Genomic DNA, 22130 nt, shown 5'->3' on the forward strand with positions numbered 1-22130 from the left:
TTATTTCGCAGAAAAACTCCTGCTACATGTTTTATGCATGTCTGTTTAGCTGCACACAAATTATTCGAAAGGGATTGTTATTTTTTGAAGCCGGGATTTGTTTTCATCAAACTAATTAAGGACAACAGATTGCAGATTCATTTAAAACGATTTATTGCAAGCTGGGTGGATTCCATTATATTGAAATTTGCGTTGCTAGTTTTACACAAAAACCGGTTAAGATTGATGGGACAAAGGGTCATATCTAATCTGAAGGTGCCTGACCGTTGACATTTCCATTTGTGAACTTCATAAAAAACAAATATGCGGTCTAGGACTTAAAATAACTTCTAATCAATCTTACATCGAACTCATTTTTATTAGTTTGGAGTATTTTGGTTTGGCAGAATGATACTGTCGTTTAAACATTAAAATGTTATTTTTACCGTACTTCAAAGACGAGTCCCTTTTTAAGTCACACAATTTAATGAGTTAGAGCTAATTAAAAGTCTATTCTCACGTAGATTGAACTGAAGAAAAATTAGAAATATTGTGCCGTAGTATCATTAGTCTTCTGAAAGAAACTTTCGAGACATTTCTAATTGATTTTTCGTGTTGAAAATAAAAGACTCTGTTTCAAGCCATTAGAAATTGTCTAAAATGTAATTAATCACATTTTGGATTCAGATTCAGGTAACTGAAACAATGCCAGTCTCCTCTAAGATTTTTTTATTATGTAATATCTTTCAAAATGCAGTAAAAAGAAAATTTCTGATAACATAATATGTCGATTAAACTGAAATCGGTGTTTTGCTGTTTTTATTCAACAAAATTAATGACCAAACAGATATATCGTAGATAAAGCTCTTTCTTTTCATATACATAGTTTAACACATCATTCAAATAACAAATATTTGCCACAGTTAAATATTTCTAATTTATTTGATAGTTTGGCAAGCGGAAGTGATAAAAAATACCATTATAAACATAACATGGCTGTAGTAAACAGTAAGGCTGATTTTGAAACGGATAAAGTTGAATTTCTCTTTAGGGATTTTAAAAGTTGAAAAATGTTAAGTTTCAGGGAAATCGGAATGTAAACAGAAAATAATCACGCGCAGATAAGCTGCAAATTTATTGAAATAATGGAACTGTTACGGTAATGTTTCTCGCTCGATAAATTCACTAGGAGCGTGGATACTTTTAGGTGTAAAACTACTCACAAAGTTGCAAAACATTTTTTCTTTAATAAAAATATTACTGTAATTTTACTCCTGGGAAAGTAAATTGCTCACTGCCAATTCGAAATCTAAATTTGAATTAATTAATTTGATCGACTTTCATTTTACTTTATAAAAATTGGAGAGGAAATGGAGTTATGTCCATTGTACTGACAGCGAAAGATAACAATTTACTGCTCTAGTGCAACAATCTGCCATTTAAGACAAATTAATGCATATGCATTGTGATTAAATAATGTATGGTTGGTGTCTGCAGAAATGCAATATCTCGTAATTGTAACACATGTAAAGGCTCCAATTATCTTGAGATCAGTCGAGCTTTAATCCGTTTGGGGAATCACAGAAATGATTGTTGATATGTCAAGACCCTGGAGGAAAGCTATTGCATTCACTAATTCTCGCAATATTCAAGATGAGTAAATTATTGACACAACTTTTCAAAGTTGGACATTGATCCTACCTGCATTGTGAAACCCTCAGAAGGAAACTCGTTTCTTATCGAGCCTCATAAATTCAACTGTTGCGCTTTGATTGAAACGGCAAAAATGTGTTTGCATTGTAATATTTAGTAACATAGAAAATTTCTGATTTTTAATTAGGAGTGTTAATACTGAAAATCGGAGACTTGTGATTTAATATTTTATAAAGAATTTTTTGATTAGTTTTTAAAAACCGACAAGAGAAAGGATTTATTTTAGTTAGTTATTCTTTCAGTCTGCAGGATGGTTAATTGTTCATTTATAAATGAGTAATTAAGAGCCACTGTCTTTCCTCTTCCTTATTTACGAGCCATTAATGTATATACAACCAGGGTGGCATTATCGCTTTTTAGATACCCCAAAGAAGGTTGCTACAAATAGTCCTTATCTCTGAACTGGCCATAATGATATTAATTAAGTTGGGGTTAAATGTGACATTTGCTGTGGTTCAAATGACGATGTTTACGCTATACTAACTAGCAAGGGTTGAATATTTCACACCCAGAACTGTTATCTAAAGCAGGGGTCAATTTTGGGGTTTTTCATTTTGAGTAAAATAATCATAATGATGATAAAATTGAAATTCCATCACTATCATAAATGTATAAAGCATTTGTTCTTTTTTCGGTTGGCTCATAAAAATTTGATTTTTCGAATATTTCCCTTGTTTTTAAAAGCAGTCATTCATCAGCGTGCGCAATAAAAATATGGGAGGTTGCCGAAATTCTCGCCAGCTCAATGATTTCATCTCGTTGATTTATAGCTCTTCAGCGTTACATTTTTTCATTGAAACCGTTGTCTCTGTCGTAACAGATTGCTGAGGAAATTAAATCAAGTTGAAAGTCGTTTGCTATATTCCAAATTAGTTTCGTTTCTGAAAGCAGGAAATCTTATTCTGTCACCTTATTCTGATGTATTGGAGCTTTGGGTTATGGCATATAAATTTGACCAACGGTTATAAATCCAGATTTCGTCGAAACAAACCAACAAAGAAACAAACAAAGGATATATGCTTTTTACAGGGGCGGTGTCATAATTTTTGAATACTGCTTTGTCAGTTACTGGGAATACACAATAGGAATAATGTTCATGAATATAAATACATAAATAGATTTTGAATTGCTATTGTTGGAAGTTGGAATGCAAAGGGTCTTGTTGAAACTGGATGCGAACATAATTCAAAAACGCGATTTGATACACATAAAAATTTCAAAAAATATTCCAACTAACTTTAAGAACTTGAAAAATGGTCATTACAAACAAATAAATAAGAAACCACTGTCTTATTTTCTCTTATAATGAACTCAGTCCACAGTAATTGTAGCTCTAGTCAAGTAAAAGAATAATTTATTAGACGCAATTTATTATTACACAACGTTAATTAGGAAATTTTTCATTTAACGTTAAAATTAATTACAACCATATACCTCATCGTGTCACTGAAAAACTGAAAGCGTTAATAATTAAAACAATAAAGGCTGTTTCAAATATAAATGTATGTACTTTTGTTTATTATTTATTTATATTGTTTGTTTTTGTAATTTTTAGATTATTGTGAAGTATGAAGTCCAGAAATGAAAAGCAATTGCAAAATTGATTTGGTATTTTGAAATGTTTAATTATGATAATCGAAAAGATCAAAAGTCACTGATGCCAGGAAACAGAAAAGTGTAAATTTTGGTTTTGTTTTTATTTTTCAAACTTAATGCTGTTATTAAAAATTCAAGTAGGGGATCATTTTATTGTGACCATTGAAACATTTATTTCGAAATAATGGAAATAAAATGTACTTCCAATGAATTGCTTTAATTTTAATGCTCATTTATTTTAATTATTATCCCAGAGATTTTATGTGAATATTTGCAAACGCTATAAAATAATTGTATTCAAAACAGCAGGAGTGGCATTAAGACTTGATTTTTCCTCTTTAATTTTTGCGTAATATGTATAATATGTATGTAGAGAAAGAGAGAAACCTTCATTAATCATCTAACAGTAAGTATTATTAATTCATCCATATCGTACAATAGAACAATCGATAGCCTGGAGGAAAGTGTATTTTTTTCAACTGATATGTGGTTGATTTGTGTAAGACTGGCCTTAATTAAGCTTAGCAACAACAATCAGTGATAAGAGTTTATTTACGGATGGTTGGTGGGTAAGTTCCTTCTGTCGGTTTTAATTGTTTGTTTTGTATTCAGGAACGCTACCACTAATTAAGGCGATTTGTACCGAGTCAAGCAGTTGGTATAATTTGAGTTTGGTGGCTGCGAAAACCGCAACGCATAACTTATCGACAATAGATTTCCTACGCATTGCGTAAGACATTATCAATTCGCATGAAGCGTTCCAGCAAGTAGTTTTATTACCTCCTCAAAAATATCGATGGAGAGAAGAAAAAAGGAAATAGTTGGACCGAAATTTACTGACCAAACATATAAACTAGATAGAAAAGTTAAATAAGGCAGAACATCGTAGGGGAGAGTCTCCCGAAGCGAGCACTGCCCTTAAATATTCTCTTTTTGCATATACGGCTTCGCAAATAGCTGTAATGGAAAACAATAGAATAAAACTGTAGCGTATGGACGCGCTACCTGAACAAATCACATGAATTATGCAACACGTCGCTTTCCGACATTATTACACGATTCTGGTGAAAAGTAAGCACAGAATTTTACGAAAAAGAACACAATAAACCACCCCAAAACCTGACTAAGAACAGAATGATGCGAAGCACCAAGCGCACCCTCTGCTATTAATAGAAGGAATCAATATTACCTCGACTCGACCCCGGCGTCAACGTCGCCCCACCAGCCATGGCCAAGGACAAGACAATGCAGGTGGAATCATCCGGATGCAACTCTTCACACATCCCGGATTATGACAAATAAAGTCATAAAAAGGAAAATTTAAATCTCTTTATTATTTCATTTTTAAGACATGTGTCTTATCTATTGGAAAACTACAACAGATAACTCATTTTCGAATTTTTCTAAAATTATATTTAGCTTATATCAAAAAATATTTTTCATGTGTTATAATCTACAGCTGTTTATAAAATAACAAACAAAACGTTCGATTGACAAGTTAATGAACCAAAAGTTAATTGCTTTTGTAAATTGTGAAATAGTTTGAAAATGATCAGTTAAAAATCTATCCGATTATCACTGACATTTGACGTACTATAAATAAACCATAGCAGAAGATAATGTGCCGAATGAAAAATCCAATATTGGGAAATTTATTCATATAAATTATGTCATTAACATTTTTATAAATAGTCGATATGTTTTATTTATTGAATACATTATTATCCTCTTATAGGAACGTTTTGCAAAACACAGAACATTCTCATGTGTAATTTGGGCAGGTGATGGGCACAATTCTTTGAAGTTGCGTTAGAAAGATCCTTTTTAGTTAAAAAAGCAAGGGCTTAAAATAAGGAAGATTTATTGATCTTGTCACTATATAAGGAAATGTACTGATTTAAGTGCTTTTTGACGCACTGAGAGTGGTGTAATACGTGCTTTTAAAAGGTTTCAGTAATTTAAATTGAAGCTTGGCAAAGAGATGAGAGAGTTTTACACGTAGCTAAACCTATAATTATGTCGTTTTTGACATATAAAAATGGGCAACTATCCCTTTTTAATTGTTTTATGTCCGCTAAATACTAAATGAACTATTTGGTTTGTTCTTTTAATAAGTGTTTAAATGATAAATTTCCCGAAAGGTCGCATTGGTCGTCTCCATCGTGAATAATAAATATTTATCGAACAAAATGGTAATGGTCGAGTGTCACAGCAATGCTCTAATTGTTTAATTAATTTGCGAGGCTGTTGGATTAATGATAGATTATTGCAAAGTTCAAGGAAGAAAATATTCGTGTCAAAAATTGTCAATACGACGATAACCTTTTACGTCACGTTTACATTGTTTGGATTGATAAAAATGTGGACTTTCAATTTTACCTCAAAACTGATTTTTCCTGTTTGTTTTTGCTTGATTGTGTTGAAGACGTAATGAGCGTAGTTCGTTGCATCTGAAACAAAAAACTCATCACTTTTCGGCATTTACAAATCACTTACCAAAAATGTTATTTGATTTATATCCGCATACTGTGTAAAACATTTGGTTGAAAAGAGGGCCCAGTAAAAGTTAGAATTGTAATATAGGATTATAATTGGAGGCAATTATGAGGGTTTTGAACATAATAAATCCTGATCTAGCAGAATTCACACAAGCTATCTAATAATTCGAATTAAACGAAACAAACCCCAGTACAAATTATTAAGCTCGATCAATATACGCGCTGTATTGCTTTTTTATGCATTTACTTTAGTACGCCTTGTGTTACTGTTACTGATATTTTTTCTTTCTCACATCGTCAAGTACGGATCATATAACACATCCGCCTTGACTTGAAAAAACTCAACTGTGAAATTGTATTACTGGTTGCATGCCTACGATAATACTTTTCTCGAATTTTTGGATAATTAATCACTTCACCAACGACCTAAACTAATGTTCGCTACAATACACATCTACAGTTTAATTGATTACACTTAACCGGAGTCCCACAAGACATATGTTACCAACAAGATTAGTTTGGAATAGGATTAGGAATGTTTTGGGTGGAAATGTCGGTTCCAGTTTTCCTGAAACTGACTAGAAAATGTTTTTTTTCAAAAACTGTATCGCATATTCAAAGAACGAACCTATTCAATTCATTGACATTAATATACTTTTAAATGTGTGATGTGTGGTTTAAAATTGAAAAACTCTGATGTGGGCGTTGATGTTCCATTGTCAAATAATAAATTGGTGCAGTAATTTGTCAATCTCTGACGTAGAATATAGAAGGGTTGCATCCTACAAAGCTAAATTTATCTCCCGATCAATGCTTGCTCATAAATTCGTACATTTCGTCCCGATTTAGATGGGAAATTAAAAATCGATTCAGGTGACCGTTTATCCGGTTGTGTCACAACTGCAACTGAGACGTCGCATTTAACCCAGTAGCCACTTAATTGTTTGATGTATAAGAAAAATCCGAGGAATCCCAATTCGAGCATTTCCAAGCAACCCGTATTTTGTTGTATTTTTACGATTTTTCGTTCTTTTAAAACTTGATAAAGTATTTTCCATTATTGTCTTAGGCAGTGGTGGGCAAAGTACGGCCCGCGAAAGGATTTAATCCGGCCCGCCGACGGTCCTTCGAAATGAATAGTAAATTCTTAGTAAATTCTCGCTGCTGAAAGTTACCTCATCGAACCTGTATTCGGAGATATTATGGTAAATCAAAAGCAATTTCATATGTCTCATACACCTATTCGAATAAAAGTTAAATTGTAATTTATAACTAATATTTGTGAAAGTGTGTATTAATGTAATGTAATGTTTATTTTATATGATTAAAATATTTCAAAACAAGATTCATTTTTTCTATAATTCTGGTCCTTCTCTAAAATTTCTTAAACTTTTTGGCCCCCTATGAACAAAGTTTGCCCACCTTAGGTTAAAAGTTGCAACAGCTAAACTTGTTTTGCATTTATTAAAACATTAGATAGATAGATAGATACTTTATTTGGCGTAGAAAAGTTATTTTACGTGAGTTAATTACATCTATGTGCCATTATTAGTCATTCTGGAGTAATAATTTTGCATGAAATGACAATTGGAGCAATTGGTCGATTAAAGCGCGTAATTGTGGGGCAATTATCCTTCCTCGGCGCAGTTCGCACAAACGTCTGAATTTTATCATTATATTTCTTCCCCTCTATAAATAACTTACAAAGAATTTTTAAACGACTGCGATAAGAAAAGTCAATTGTGCCGAGGTAAAATATGATTTTGGTTTTGTAAAAGCAAATTAGTATTTGAGTTTTTTCCAGATTTATTCTGCACTTTTTTCAAATGATTGATTGTGTTTTAAAAATAAACTAATTTTTCTAATTAGATTCTCTATTGTTATGTAAAGTGGAATTTCAATTTTGTAATCAAAAAAACTCAAATATGCTTGTATAAACACTAGTTGTTAAATTTTAAATAAATAAAATGAAACAACAAGATGAGTTTGTTAAAGTAAACACAGTCGAGCTGGTATTAAAAATGTGTGAGCGTTTTCCTGTTTATTTGCGTTCGATGAATATTAAATAATAAAATTATGCTCAAACAAGTTTACCTAAAATAATTGACATCGTGGAAATTCAAACACAGAGACGGCTTTTCAAGCAGTCTATGAATTATTTAATAATATTCTGAAAAAACTTTTCATGTGAACTCTCTAGAGATGTATACTTTTTCGAGCATCCACAGAACTATCTGAGTTATAAAAAAGTTTCTAAGCCTCTAAGTTTGGTGATCGATTAGGCATCAAAACACAGACTTTAGAAAACTTAAGTGTTTCCGCTGTCAATTCGCAACGTGTTTTACAAAAATTGGGAATAACATAAAACTTTTGTATCTTAATGGATTCATTGTCGACCAGTAAAATCGTTAAAAACACTTTCGATTTGAGCGTTAGAACTTTAAATGTCTAGGGGATTTTCAGATTGAACCAATGGAAGGTATTACCAAGTGTAATAGATTTCACCAGCACTGAACCAAAATTAGAACAACTGTTTGTGTAAAGCCAGTAAATAATTATATTTTTGTAATACACTTTCTAGTTGATTTTACAAGAGATTATAATTCACTCGTCCATATGTAGCCGAATTATTAAATCTCCTAATTGCAATTAGTACAATTAGTTTAATTGTAATCAGTAAAAAACTCTCCACATGGCAAGTCCCCCACTCTCCCTAACCCCACCACTATTTTCCTACCCTTATTCAGAAGGGCGGGAGAAAAGGTGTATATATACCGCTGCATGAGCTAGTAAAATCAGTTTATTCCCAGCTTTCCAAGATGTACCAAGTGTTGCCTTTCCTCGTCGCTGCGAATTTCGCTTTGCCGAAGCTCCGACTGCCCGTGGAGATGTGGTCAACCATTTTTCGGTAAGTTAAATTTATTTTCATTGTGTTTATTTTACTAATACTTTGTTTGTTTCAGGTTTTTGGACCCTTCATCTCTTTTGAACGTTGTTCGAACGGATGGTCTGTGGCATGAAATCAGCCAAGGAGATCCAGTTTTGCGAAGAACAGTTCAAGAAGAATTGGATGCCCAACGTCAAAGACAACGACAAGAGATTCTTAATCCGGGTTTGCTAATGACGATTGAGCGGAAAGGACCAACGAAAATGTTTGGAACCAATGGTACAAAAAGGGTTCGTTGTAGAGCTCCAACTGTGATCCAACAACCACCCGTTGAATTTTTGAGACCTATTGAAGAGAAAACCAAACAACGATGCAATGGTGTAGGACCACAACGAAATAAGAAAAATGTTCGGACCCAACCCTATAAGTTGTTAAGACTGTAAATTATAAATATTTTTGTTCTTAATGTTAAAATTAAAAACTGTAAATAATATTGTACATAACTTAATAAAATCTTTTAGAAAAAAAATCGTTTTTGTTTTTTTTTTTGTATCAAGTCTCCCAAGATAGCTTCAATTACTATTGAAGCAATTGCAAGTCTCTTTTTAATCTGGTTATTGTTTTCAACTGTTAACTTTTATTCATATTTGTCCTATTTTTCACACACTTGGTGAGCGGTAGCTCAACAGTTGAATCTTTCAGCCTTTTTCGTTATTATCCAGGCAGCTATAAATTTCATGCGGCAATTTGTTATACCATAAGCCTTCTTAACTTAATTTATAGTTTTAACTATGAATCTTTATATTTCCAAAACTATTCTGTCTGTCACCAAAAAATCCCTATTGAACAATAAAAATAAATATAATAACAAAAGCGAGAAAAACATTCAAATTCTCTCTATCGTCAGTTTTTTACAGCCAGTCGAAACTGAAGCCATAAAGATTCCGACCGTAAAACCCTTCTAGATTGTTCACCAATTGTGCATCCTTGTAAACAAAGTTTAAGCAAAGAATGAGAAACAAAAATGAAGCACTTGAAAGAATTGAAGACGATAAATCTGAACGCTTTTAATTAAAATGAAATTAGAAATTTATCTCAATCTTTATCAAGTAGTGTAGGACTATAGTAAATAATTATCTCAATAGCAATGATATATTGTGTATTATAATCAGGTTTGTGTAGACACCAGAACGGAACACCTATTTCAGTAAGTGTAAAATCCTTTTAAAAGAGCTTTGCAAAATTAATTGAGTTTATATCCGATTATAGATAACTGAGTGCATTTTCTGTCTTGAAGCAATTTCTGATTGTGACCTCTATTCTAGGACGGCAGTTTGTTCGTATTAGGTGTCCTTGTATCTTGAGTGTCAGTAGGTCGTTCGGCAAATGATCCCATGCGAATTTCAGTCCGTCTATTATCTGAATAGAGTGACGCCTTTCTGTTGTAAAGTCAATAAAAGCTTTGCTAAATTCTAATTTAGTTTTGTTTGATTTGATATGTAAAAATAGTCAATCGTTGAATATTTTTTACAGCGATGTTTCAGTGACAGACATGCGGGCGTCTGTAAAACATACACTGTCTCCAAAAGCTGCATTTGTTAAATGGAAGAATCAGTAAGCATAGGGAGTGTAGGCTTTGATAACATTGTCTATTTGTGGCATATAAAGGGCTTTAAATCCACTATTGAATTGATAAAGTTTATCACGTAGTATATGAGCAGATAACGCATAGTCTTGAGCATATTCCCTTGACGTTCCTGAAATGCACGTTGCGTCAAAGTGCTTTCACTTCCAGGGAACTTAACGGGGTTTTAGGCCTAAACCTCCATCTTACGAGAAACTCGAAACCTTTTCGTCGGGATTTTTTCGTCCTTTCTTAATTAAACAAACTTCCAAAAGTCTTTACGTGTGCATCAATATTTCAAAGCATCATCCATTATCATCATTGATGTAAGGATTTAAGATTTAAGGATAATGATAATGAAATAAGAGTGTAATTAAAACTCCTCATATTTGTACAAATTTACCAGACTGATAGATCGGCTGTGCCAAGCAAAAACACAGTAACCAACAATTTTTACAAAATGAGTTATTACATGTTTTGGTTTATTTTTACGCTAACAAACTCATTAGTAATTATTTGCTTAAAATTACATAATAAACAAAACCCATGGAATAAAATTAATTCCTGTGGCTTTTTAAAAGAAATGCGAAAGTAAAATGTGAAGGGCGATAAAGCCGACATCTTCCCAAAGTGATTGAGATATTTTGTCTTTTTTTATATTTGTTCTTGATATAAAAATGTCCAAAACTTCCGTAAAAGAATGCTTTTCTGCCAAATAAGCAGAGGCGAACATTTGACAGAGATTGTATTCCATGTTTAATGGCAATGTTCGAACTTGATTCTGAAATACAAATATAATCGTTAAACAAAAAAAATATATTTTTTTTGGGAAATTGAAATTACATCTTCTATTGGAACACCCCGTCTGTACTATTATCACTTAATTGCTTTTGTACTAAAAACTGCTTGAAATTGTATTTACTTTTTTTCCATTTTTAAATGTAAAAATTAAACTAATGAAAAACACAGTGCATATCTGGCACTATAAATTTTTCAATATGTTTTGGAGACTTTTACACCCACGTCTTAAATTCCCTTTAAAAACGATATGTTTAAGTTAAATAATACGTCATTTTTGGGTCCAGTAAAACATTAATTAAAGCATATACTGTGTTTCAGCTTGGGACAGCCGAAGATGTTTCAGAGACTTTATGAGAAGAGAAATTATTTCATTCCTTACTGAAAGTGGGAAGTGGCTAACATGCAACTGTGTTGCTCTCTAGATGATGAGATTGCCGGAGATGTTTCTTATCATCAGTATAGAATGTATCAAATAGGATGTATCTTGCTTAGTCGCTGTATTAGTTTTTGTTTGACGGGTCAAGGGAACACAATTTTGCTGTCTTATTAGGATTATATATATATTGCGGTAACATACAGAACAGTTGCACTTTAAACCACAAAATCAGAACAAATGTTGGTATCAACCACTTCTCACAAATTCACCTGAAATTAATGGTGAAAGAAAGATATTCAAGGATTTACGTAAAAAATACACCTGCTAAAGTTTAGTTTTCTTGTCGGTTCAGTTTGTTTTCTTCTTCTTATAAATATTAAATTTAGAAAAGTAAATAAAAGGCTTGTAAAAATGCTAAAATTTCTCTTAATTAAATACTTTATGATCTTGAAAAAAATTAGCTGAACATATAACAGTTGAAGGAACAAAACTTAAACCACTGAAAATGTTTGCCCCCACTCTCTATTCCTATCGTCTATCACCCCCACCGCACCCCCACAATTCTTCCGCTTTCCAAAAGAGGTGGGGACGCACTGTATTTAAACAGCGGCCAATGCTACCCAAATTCAGTTTATTCCAAGCTTTCCAAGATGTACCAAGTGTTTCCTTTCCTCGTCGCTGCGAATTTCGCCTTGCCGAAGCTCCGTCTGCCCGTGGAGATGTGGTCTACCATTTTTCGGTAAGTCAAATTTATTTTTATTTTATTTATTTTTCTAATATTTCAGGTTTTTGGACCCTTCATCTCTTCTGAACGTGGTTCGAACAGATGGCTTGTGGAGCAAAATCAGTCAAGGAGATCCAGTTTTGCGAAGGACAGTTCTAGAAGAATTGGATGCCGAACGTGAAAGACAACGACAAGAGATTTTAAATCCCGGTTTGCTGATGACGATTGAGCGGAAAGGACCAACGAAAATGTTTGGAACCAATGGTACAAAAAAGGTTCGATGTATAGCTCCAACTGTGATCCGTCAACCACCCGTTGAGTTTTTGAGACCTGTTGAAGAGAAGACCAAACAATGTGTAGGACCACAGCGAAACAAGAAAAATGTTCGATCCCAACCTTATAAGTTGTTAAGATTGTAAAAATGTAATTAATTTAGTCCTTAAAAAATTGTTCACATTGTAAACTAATTTTGTACATACTTTCCTAAAACATTAAAAAATAAAGTCTATTGAAAAAAAAAGTTTTCGTTAGTCTTTTGTGTCAATTTTTATAGAACAGCTCCAATTACTATTGAATGTAGCAAGTTAAAAATTTTTGGTTCAATTTTTGCTATTGTTTTCAATTGCTCACTTTTATTCGTATTCGTATCCGTTGAATTTTTGCGACCTGTTCAAAACCAAGCAATGCAATGGTGTAGGACCAAAATGATACAACTTTGGCAATAAAATTCTTCCTTTGGGTGAATCAAGAGTTAACAATAATTCTATCACACGGATGAAATCGGCAATCACTTTGATTAATTAAAAAAGATCTACAGCTACGGGAAAACGACGCCTTCTTTTTGAACAAAAAATTCAAGTTTTAAAATTAGCACGAAAATAACACTTAAAATGGTCGATTGTAGTCCATTTTTTATATAGAAATAACTGGAATAGGTGTGAAAAACTATATTTTTGATAATTTGATAATAACAACATAAACAAAAACTCTTATACGAATTTTTACTTTTTAGTTTATATCTGCCATACCGCTGGTCTGGGTTAAATCTGCAAAATAATCGTTTTCTTTTAGAATTGGAAAAGTTGAAGGTTGAAAGTTGAAAATCTGGCCATTGTTTTCAACTGCTCAATTTTATTCCAAAATTTTCACATTTCATTCAACAACCACTCGTTGAATTTTTGCGACCTGTTCAGTTGAAGAGAAAATAATTTTTGACGAATCGGATATTAAGTCAAACATATGCCAGGTTAACGTTTGTAAATGCATGACTTCTTCCGAACCTGCGTGTAAAGTAACAAAAGAATAGGCTTGACGGGACGCTTGAGATACGCTCAAACCACTCGTTCTTTAGTGTCAAATTTTTGTATTGTTCCTTTAGACAACAAAAATGAAAGAATCGAAAGTTTGGAACGCAATCAAACCAAAATTGAACGAGCATTAAAAATGCCAATATCGACAAACTCCCTTAAAAGCTTCTTGGATGATTAATCGCTTGTCCCATTATTAATCAATCAAGGAATAATTCGAAACAAAGTTCGATAAAATCTAACAGAGGCGAATTCGATCATTCGTACTAAAGCACAGGTTATTCAGGTCTAATCTTTGTGTAGTCCTGGATTACGTCGGGGTTAGTTTAACAATTAGCAAGGATGTAAACGATGAACGAAAAACTTTGTAGATTTATAGCGATAGTTAAGTGAATAGGGATACAAGACGCTATTATTCCATTTCTCTATTCGAGAATAATTGTTGCGAAATCGAGCCAGTGTATTTCATTTCTCCAAACAATATACTCTGTAAACACCCCGCCACATATTTTAAGGGTTATTAAATATTGACACACTATATCATATTTCCATTAAAGAAAGACTTCCATCAATGGTTTTCAATATTTTTAAATTACGCACGAGACAAAAACATTTTTATTACCACTTCTGTTTATTATTTTAATTATTTATTTTTATTTTAATTATTTATCAAGAGTTACGTCATAATTAAAGCGAGTCTTAATGTAGAAGCAAATTTTCGCGAATAAAATCACACCAAATGTAAATGCATATTCATTAAAAGCAACAGTTTTGCCATTTGCATGTTTAAGATCATTATCTTACATTGTATAAGGGAATTAATAACAGCCAACCGTCGTTTTGGGTACAGCAATATCTCAGCTGTCTTAAAATGCATTTCTTTAACAACTGCAAGTGTGATAATCAGCTTTCGGGGGTTCGTAAGTAGATTACATAGACGAGATTACACTACAGCTAGCCACCTTGCAGGAACCTGTATCTAATTAAATTACAGGCTTTTAAAGGCATTTCAAAAACCGACGTAAAGTTCAGAATAAGATATTAACATAAATGTCATCATTAAAATAATTAATGAGCTTCTGGCGTTGTAAATGCAGGTCAAGAGGAAACGAAGAAATAAAACGTAAGGAGCGACCACTCAATGCATCAGTATTGATGCGAAGTATATCTAAAAGACAAGAACGAAATGTTTTTCATTTTTAATGAAAATGAAATATAGATCAAAGATGAGTCTGCAGTACTTGCAATAACGTAAATTGTCCTTAAATATAGCTTCAACTATGTGAGGCTTTGGTGCGGTCTAATCGCAACTAATGTAAATGACATTAATTTATTCATTCGCTAAAATAGAATAGGAGACTGTCACTTTTCATTAAGCTAAGTGGTTAACCAACTGCGAAATGTTAATTAATGAGGGAAAGATAGATAGAGTGGAAAAGAATCCGTTAGATATCATTTAAAGCGAGTTGGTGTCATTCGAGGAAAAGCGTTGGTGGAATACTATTGTTTTATCTTACGTAGGATCGAATCCCTTGTTTCCCTAAAGGGAAGAATTTTAGAAGACAATATTGTGCTTTAAACAATTGTTTCATGAAAGTAAAAGTTATTGTCGGTCTTTGTTAATTCAATTATTTTAGTGCTTCCTTCAATCAACATTCGGTGCTAACAAAAGTATCCTCTTGAGAAGTGATTTGTCTGAGATGTGTCGTTACCTGTTCAAGGTTTTCATAGTAATACAGAGCTGATATAGTGTAATATCTTTTTAATGCTTGTTTCTTTCCTACCCGGTGATTTCAGAGCACATTGTGGGCCTTTATGTTACGTTTATGTTGTTTTGGTTGTCTTCTTACAGTGTTATCGCAAAATCGCTTATTAATTCTACAGATAACTTACCACCTAATGGAAAAAACTGCGAAAATATTTGTTTGAAGGAGTCCTCGTCTACCATTCCGGTAGGGCATTCCTGAAAAAAATCAATTTATAAATTCAAGGATTTAACTCGTCGTTGGTATACTTTGCTAGAATCTAATATCGTCTGAATTAATTTACGATCAAATAAGGAACGATCGGAGGAAATATAAATAGCCCGGTCGTAACAATTTAATATTCGGAAAGAGTCACATCAGAATTTAAATTTTATCATAAAGTTAGGAATTACAGAACAGTATGGAAATATGTTAAAGTTACGGCTATTGCTATACGCTTTCGGCTTTCATCCCACAAAACGAACATTTGCATATGCAAACTACAATTAACAAAGGCGATGTTGGAAAGGTTAGTTAGTTTTGACAAGCACACTTATTTTAGTACTTAGCTAATCGCATAATTACAACATGAAAATAAAACACACAGGTAGCGTTGCTAAAGACAAATTTATTATTATTTTGAAGCAAAACCCAAAATTTAGGTGGCACAAAAATTAGTATTTTTTAGTCTTCTACTCCGTACATATCTGGATCAAATGTTTTTTAACGAATTTTAGTCAAAAATTGTTTAGTCGATTTGAGAGGATTTGCTTCAAAATATAAATTTGTAGTTAATTTAAAATTGTGCTGTTTTCTGATTGGGGATTAAATCATAGGTTTGTTTCAGATTTGAGTTCGCGTTGAAAGATGAACTTTTGAATAAGATTCAATTTGGCAAGAAACTTTTCGCCTTACGTCTTTTTAGACTTTTTATTACTAACCTGTTTGAATCCTCGGTACATTAATTGAATTTCTTTCCTCGTAAATTTTGTTTTCGACGCTAATTTCTGTAATTCTTCAGGTCTATACCTTGCTATATGGAAATTAAATTCGTCTGTCTCCTCATCTGAAACAGATTGAAAATTTATTAGAACATGCAAGGATAACGTCAATAAGGACTATTACAGTAGTTGTTAGTTTGATAGGTATCATAAATATTTTAATCTTGTCTGGAAAAGTTAAATTATTTCTTGTCTGTTATTCCTTTCCTGTTGATATTTCTTTGGGAAAAAATCCTTCCCGTAAAATATGTTGGTCTCATTTATTCGGAGAATTTATGTCATTAAAAAATCGCAGGCGATAAGTTGCATGTAACCATTCGCAATTTATGTTAACCGAATCCTGGCGAGCGGCAGCAACAATAAGCAATTTATGAGAATCGTTTTGGAATAAAATATCGATAACTGAGTTTAGGGAAGCCGTATTGCCCCAACACAAAAACTTTATTTGCTCGTTATTCTCGGAAGTTAATGCATTTGGTGGCTTTTTCACTTATCAGTGTATGATTGATCATGTTTGAAGTGCATAAATTTCCGCTCTCTAACTAACTCCATTAAAACCATTGCATTGTAAATAAAGTTTTGCGGAGAAACAATACCAAGTCAACTCATGCGATACGAACATCTCCAGATTAAGGACTCTTGACGAAAAGGCGGACCATACTTTCGTGCAACAGGAAATTACCCACTTCCTTCATATTTTATCGATCTTTAACCCTAATTCAGTTAAAAAACTTGCTATTGATAATTTTTAAATTTAAGGTCAGTATTCGGGGAGAGAAACAAAAAAAAAGCACTAAAGCCCGCATACATATTATAATACCTTTTATTTTTTCAAAAAATGGGGTGACAGTTGGCTAATTTCCTCACATTCAAGGAAGCTCAGAAAATAATAGAGGAAATACGATTTTATCGATACCTACTAAATTCTTGCCCAAATTTGGTCTCGCCTTATGTTACAAGACGAAACATTGCTTATTTCCCATTTTCGTCAATAAACTAAACAAAAAAGCAAAGATTAAAATGTTATGTTATGTTTTTTGTAGTTGTCATTAAAAATGATCGTAATTTTTTTTTGAATTATTTTATTTTATTGATTGTATAAAGTAAATGTTTGTTGCTTTTACAAATAGTGTCTTGAAGATTTGTAGTAGACAGACAAGTGCATAGATCAGGAGGCAATGAAACGATGCAATTTACAAAATAAGTTCTCAAACTCTTCCGGAATTAAATTAGACAATCGGGAATTCTGAGGACGCAGCATTCAACTCACGCTACGTGACTGTGCTTAAAATGACGCATTTTTTAATATTGTAGCCCGTTTAATCTCAGTATTAAAAGCGAACAAATTTGTAGATAAGATCGGTGCTTCCGTCTTATAGATTATAAAACAGCAACTCGTAACCCCAATTCATATTCAAGCGTAAATTTTGTTTTAAGAAATCCAGTCACTTGGTAGTAACAAATTCGCATTCATCAAAGCAAAAGTTTAGTGAAAAGCACGCAATAACATCTGAATGAAAGAAGACATCACTGCCTTTACCTCGTACGAACTCGGCTTTTACAAAGCGTTTATTGTACGATCTGAGGCAGACAAAGTTACTTTAGATTCTATTCAAATTCCGGCTTCACGTATTGAGAAAGCGATCAAATCGGAGCCACGTATGTACTCTCAAATTAATTTTGTTCTTGGGGTTGCACAAAAATCATGTTTTCAAAGTGTGCGAAGATTTTAATAATTCGCACGACCAACGAGAGTGCATGCAGTAGAGTTGGGAAACTAGTATTGCTACATGACCATCAATATGCTCCAAAAAACACAAACCAACCAGAGCCAACTCTACATGAAACCGTTTTTGAAACGATTAATTGCTTAATAAAGTGCTTTGAGACTTTCATTCAATTTGTGATTACGACTCAATTTCGAAATAGATGAGTTTTCTTTTCATTGTGTTCTCCAGACATGATTCAAAAGTCACAGTCTACATTCTTCAGTTGCTGGTGTTCAAGAATACATTAAATTTGATTTTTAGTTTCGTAAACATTGTTCATAAAAAATTAATAATGTTTGAAACTTGCAAGCATTTTGTTTGGTTTTTATTTGTAATGGTAATATACAGATATGTTTGGAGTTGGAGTGACAGGTGAAAAATGGAGGATAAGCAACACGCACGATAATATATCTGTATTCTGTATATTTCCTCACCTGACACCTTATTTTATCATGAAACGAATGAATCTAGGGCTAAATCAGTTGATTCAGAATTTTTATTTTCTCACGTATGTGACTTAGTTTGAGTAATATTATGATAATTTATGAAGTTCTAGACGTCATGACAAGGTCTCATTTATCAAGTTCCTGCGGTTTCTATGTCAGGATCATCTAAAATTTGTCGACCTTTGTTTGTCGCTTTTTGGAGAAAACTAGCACTGTTGATACCAATAAAAAGATAGATCATGTTTCTCCCTGACAATTCAGTTGACTATGTGGGTCAATTATTTGCCTACCCGGCCAAATTGCCTACACAAACTTTTGGCACAATCATCGAAATGTAAACAAACAACAAATATAATAGAGAAAATTACAAATTCAAGGCTGTTTAATTAAACTGGTCTATTTTGATTGAAAATTGGCTCACTTATTGGCGACAAATTTAAACTTTATGTACATTATCCAATGAAAAGCTCGACTGCTTAGGGAGTTGCAATAATTACAAAGTAAGTATTGTTTCAACTATTAGGCAATGGCAATAAACGTAAATTATTAAATACATTAAATTATGACGACAGAGTGACAAAGATAAACTAGGTATAGCGTGAAATTATGTCAAAATATTATAAAATTGCACGGAAATGAAAAATTTGCATGATTTTTTTATATGAAAAATACATTCTTTCAAGAAAATTGATTTGGATAGAGCTCTTGAAAGGTTTAAAAAACTCTGAGGCTATTCATTAAAGAGGATGTCACGAAGAAGTGACATATCTTTAGCACGTAAGATAGCAAAAGTGAAATATATACTGACTTGCCCCAACGGGGACAACTACATTAGTGGCACTTTGAAATTTGTGACCATATTCAATCAATATTGCAAGAGAAAATTCTGTCATAAAATAAGAAATTTTGTTCTAATTCCTATTAATTGCGACCAGTTTTCAAGATTTTATCAAATATAATTTACAGTTTATTGCTCTTCTATTGCACCAGTATATTTCCTTGTAAGCTTTATTATGAGGCAGTATTTTCTCGAGTCTTATGACAAGAGTAGTAATAACTCGGTTAACTTTGAAACAATAGATATAAAGTTACGAGGCTATTCAGGAAGATAAAGGACTCTCTATTAGCATTAGTCTCACATAGACAGAGTTGCACTATTATTAGTGTTCACATTACAAAGTTTGAATGTGGCAATTTTTCTGGACTCTTTGGTGATTACAAGGGTCGAGGCTAAGACCACACCTTAAAGTGTAAAGGTTAGCTACTCCATTAAAATCGCTACTGTGGCAGTGGTAGCAGAGTACGAAGGATCTCGAAATATTGTAGGCATTATTAGAACAGAGGAAAGGATATGTTAGGCTTATTTTTGAGCTGACAGTTGACGTGAACAGCTCTTTATGAATGAAATATGGTAGAAACACAAAATAAAAGGTTATTAAATATTCGCCTGAATTCTCTAGACTGGAATGTTAAGTAGCAAATAAATCGGAAATCACAGTTTGTTGACTTTATATGAATGTCTTTAAAAGCGTAAAAGTTACGAATTGGCGATTTATAGAGTTAACTACTCCCGAACTAAAGCACTAAAAGTAAGTTCAGAAGAAGGTACTAAAAATGTTTAAAACACATACTCGTAATGCATTGTGAATGAAAAGAGGGAACAAAATAAGTTGGTTAACAATAAACCATACTCAAACGCTTGCATTATTGTTACAAGTATGTCACCGAGTCCTTTAGATAACTAATTTGAACTGCAAGTAGATTAACTTTACTCAAAAGCGTTTTCCTTCTTCTGCTAAAATATTTATTAACTTATACAGAAATCGATTTGTTTTAGAACTTTAGCAGAATATGCGCTACTGCACTATGTCTAAACTTTCCAGAATCTGAAATAAGACTTAACGGAATGCAAAATTTGGAAGTCGTGAGAGGAATAAATCTGACAAATTTTGAATTAGAGATCGTGAATTTGGGTGTTAGTCGTGTAAGCATATTCGTAAACACACTTGTAAACCCAATGTATAAAATTTCCAGAATAAATAAATGTAAAGATCCTAATTTGAGTAAGAATTGATCTGAGGCGGCAGCTTTTATTTGGATTGGGCTTTATTTCGTATTCACGTTAGGTTTGTGTGTGTGTATCTAATATTTAAAATTTTGTATTTTATTTATAATTCTTTGTCGGGATGATCCGCGTAAACCTACATCACCCCCTACAAAACAATATTTATTCATAGAAAGTTTCACATATACATCAATAAAATTCTCATATTTCTTCAAGCTTGACTAGATCTACGAGAGGCGGAAAATTGGAAAGCAACAATTTAATTGAATGATTGACAAGTGGATCAGTTGCTCTTTCAAGACAATTTTAATTAAAAACAGTTTTATAACAAATTTAAAATGCAAAAAACGCCCATTTCGTGTAAAGATAAAAATATGCAAAGCACATATTGTGCGAGAATGGTAGGTTTAAACTGTATCTCACAAGGGCCAATTATATAACGAGCTCGTCTGTTTCTGACACGGTTTGAAGCATTTGTTGCGTGCAGGGTGTCGGAATTGTAAAATCGCACTAATGAGGGCGACGATTTTTCACTTCGTACTCGACTATTTGATGAATAGTGCCAACACCTGAGAAACAACCCCCAGTTCATTCGTTTTTTTAAGTTTTACACCGTTTGCATTCACCCAGGTTTTCCCCGTTTGGAAAATTCAATTAAAATTTCGTATACTTTAAATCAGGTCTTTAAATTGTTTTATATCAATACGAAAGCTAATTTCTGTACTGGGACTACATCACAAATTAAACACATTCATGTAAAATTAATGTGGGTTCAAAATCATCTTGATTGAAAGGTTGAATGGCAGATGTACACAGACAATTCGAATTTAGGATTCCACACTATTGCTCGATCTCGAATCTAGTTCCCATACGTCTTTGCAACTCCATTCAAAGCCACGAAAATTTCCACATGTGAAACACACAATAATTAATCAGATTTTCTGTGCCTATTGCTTATTTTATTAACAATCAAATAATTATAATATGAAGAACGTCTATTGTTTTATCAACGCATAAAACATTTTTTTTTAATTAATTCAAAATTTTTAAGACTATAAAATACGAAATAACGTTTTGCTATACCTACATAAATTAAGACCAACATCTTTTGGCACGCTAGACAAGAATTATAATATGTTGGGGAAGTTTCAGCGACAACTTGTACGTTTGTGCAAACTCGGAAAATACGCCCACATAAAATAGGTGTATATTCCATCCGAGAGGAAAATCCAATTGTTAGCATAAAATTTTACGCCTAAAGAGTAGTCATGTAGAATAATTTGCATGTTTAAAGGTCAGTAACAATGAAACTAACTGATTTTTTTACTGCACTGATTCACAAAAGTCCGAAATGCTGGTTTTCTAAAATTTCATTTTAGTTTTTTTTTATTTCCATTATTAAATTCTTTTTTTAACATTTGTTAAATGTTACTGCGTTATGTTGTAGTCATTTATTATATATAATCTTTTAGGCAATATCAGCTGTTAAAGAAAATTCTCACATTAAAGGGTTGCAAAGGTGTTGCGAATAGTTAGTTTAAAGTAAAGTTTGCTTTTGATGTATAACCACAAAATTTATATTAACGTCTACAAAGAAAA

The 22130-nt window shown here is 32.6% G+C and overlaps 3 protein-coding genes across 4 annotated transcripts in view; 2 read left to right on the forward strand and 1 right to left on the reverse strand.

The window, feature by feature from the left end:
• Positions 1-22130, reverse strand: part of LOC123006320 (Kv channel-interacting protein 4-like) — a 53493-nt gene that overhangs the window by 3219 nt on the left and 28144 nt on the right. For both annotated transcript variants that reach the window (XM_044400724.1, XM_044400725.1), the window contains exons 2-4: positions 16192-16316; positions 15399-15468; positions 5668-5738 (exon numbers count right to left, since the gene is read on the reverse strand). In XM_044400724.1, coding sequence (XP_044256659.1) covers positions 5668-5738; positions 15399-15468; positions 16192-16316 — 266 coding nt within the window. The remainder of the gene's footprint in view (positions 1-5667; positions 5739-15398; positions 15469-16191; positions 16317-22130) is intronic.
• Positions 8606-9116, forward strand: LOC123006321. Its single transcript, XM_044400726.1, has 2 exons — positions 8606-8694; positions 8750-9116. Exons 1-2 carry the CDS (start codon positions 8606-8608, stop codon positions 9114-9116), a joined length of 456 nt encoding a protein of 151 aa, XP_044256661.1.
• Positions 12125-12624, forward strand: LOC123006325. The gene is made up of 2 exons (XM_044400728.1): positions 12125-12213; positions 12260-12624. Exons 1-2 carry the CDS (start codon positions 12125-12127, stop codon positions 12615-12617), a joined length of 447 nt encoding a protein of 148 aa, XP_044256663.1. The 3' UTR covers positions 12618-12624.

The sequence above is a fragment of the Tribolium madens genome, unplaced genomic scaffold (genome assembly GCF_015345945.1).
Source record: "Tribolium madens isolate multiple individuals breed KSU strain unplaced genomic scaffold, Tmad_KSU_1.1 Scaffold_2;HRSCAF=44;Tcas5.2_LGX, whole genome shotgun sequence".
Lineage (NCBI taxonomy): Eukaryota > Metazoa > Arthropoda > Insecta > Coleoptera > Tenebrionidae > Tribolium > Tribolium madens.

Excerpts from the sequence above, each read along its gene's own strand:
- LOC123006321 (XM_044400726.1), top strand. The coding sequence starts at position 8,606 with ATGTACCAAGTGTTGCCTTTCCTCGTCGCTGCGAATTTCGCTTTGCCG. Across the intron at positions 8,695-8,749 it reads ATGTGGTCAACCATTTTTCG|GTTTTTGGACCCTTCATCTC; the intron begins GTAAGTTAAATT and ends TGTTTGTTTCAG.
- LOC123006325 (XM_044400728.1), top strand. The coding sequence starts at position 12,125 with ATGTACCAAGTGTTTCCTTTCCTCGTCGCTGCGAATTTCGCCTTGCCG. Across the intron at positions 12,214-12,259 it reads ATGTGGTCTACCATTTTTCG|GTTTTTGGACCCTTCATCTC; the intron begins GTAAGTCAAATT and ends CTAATATTTCAG.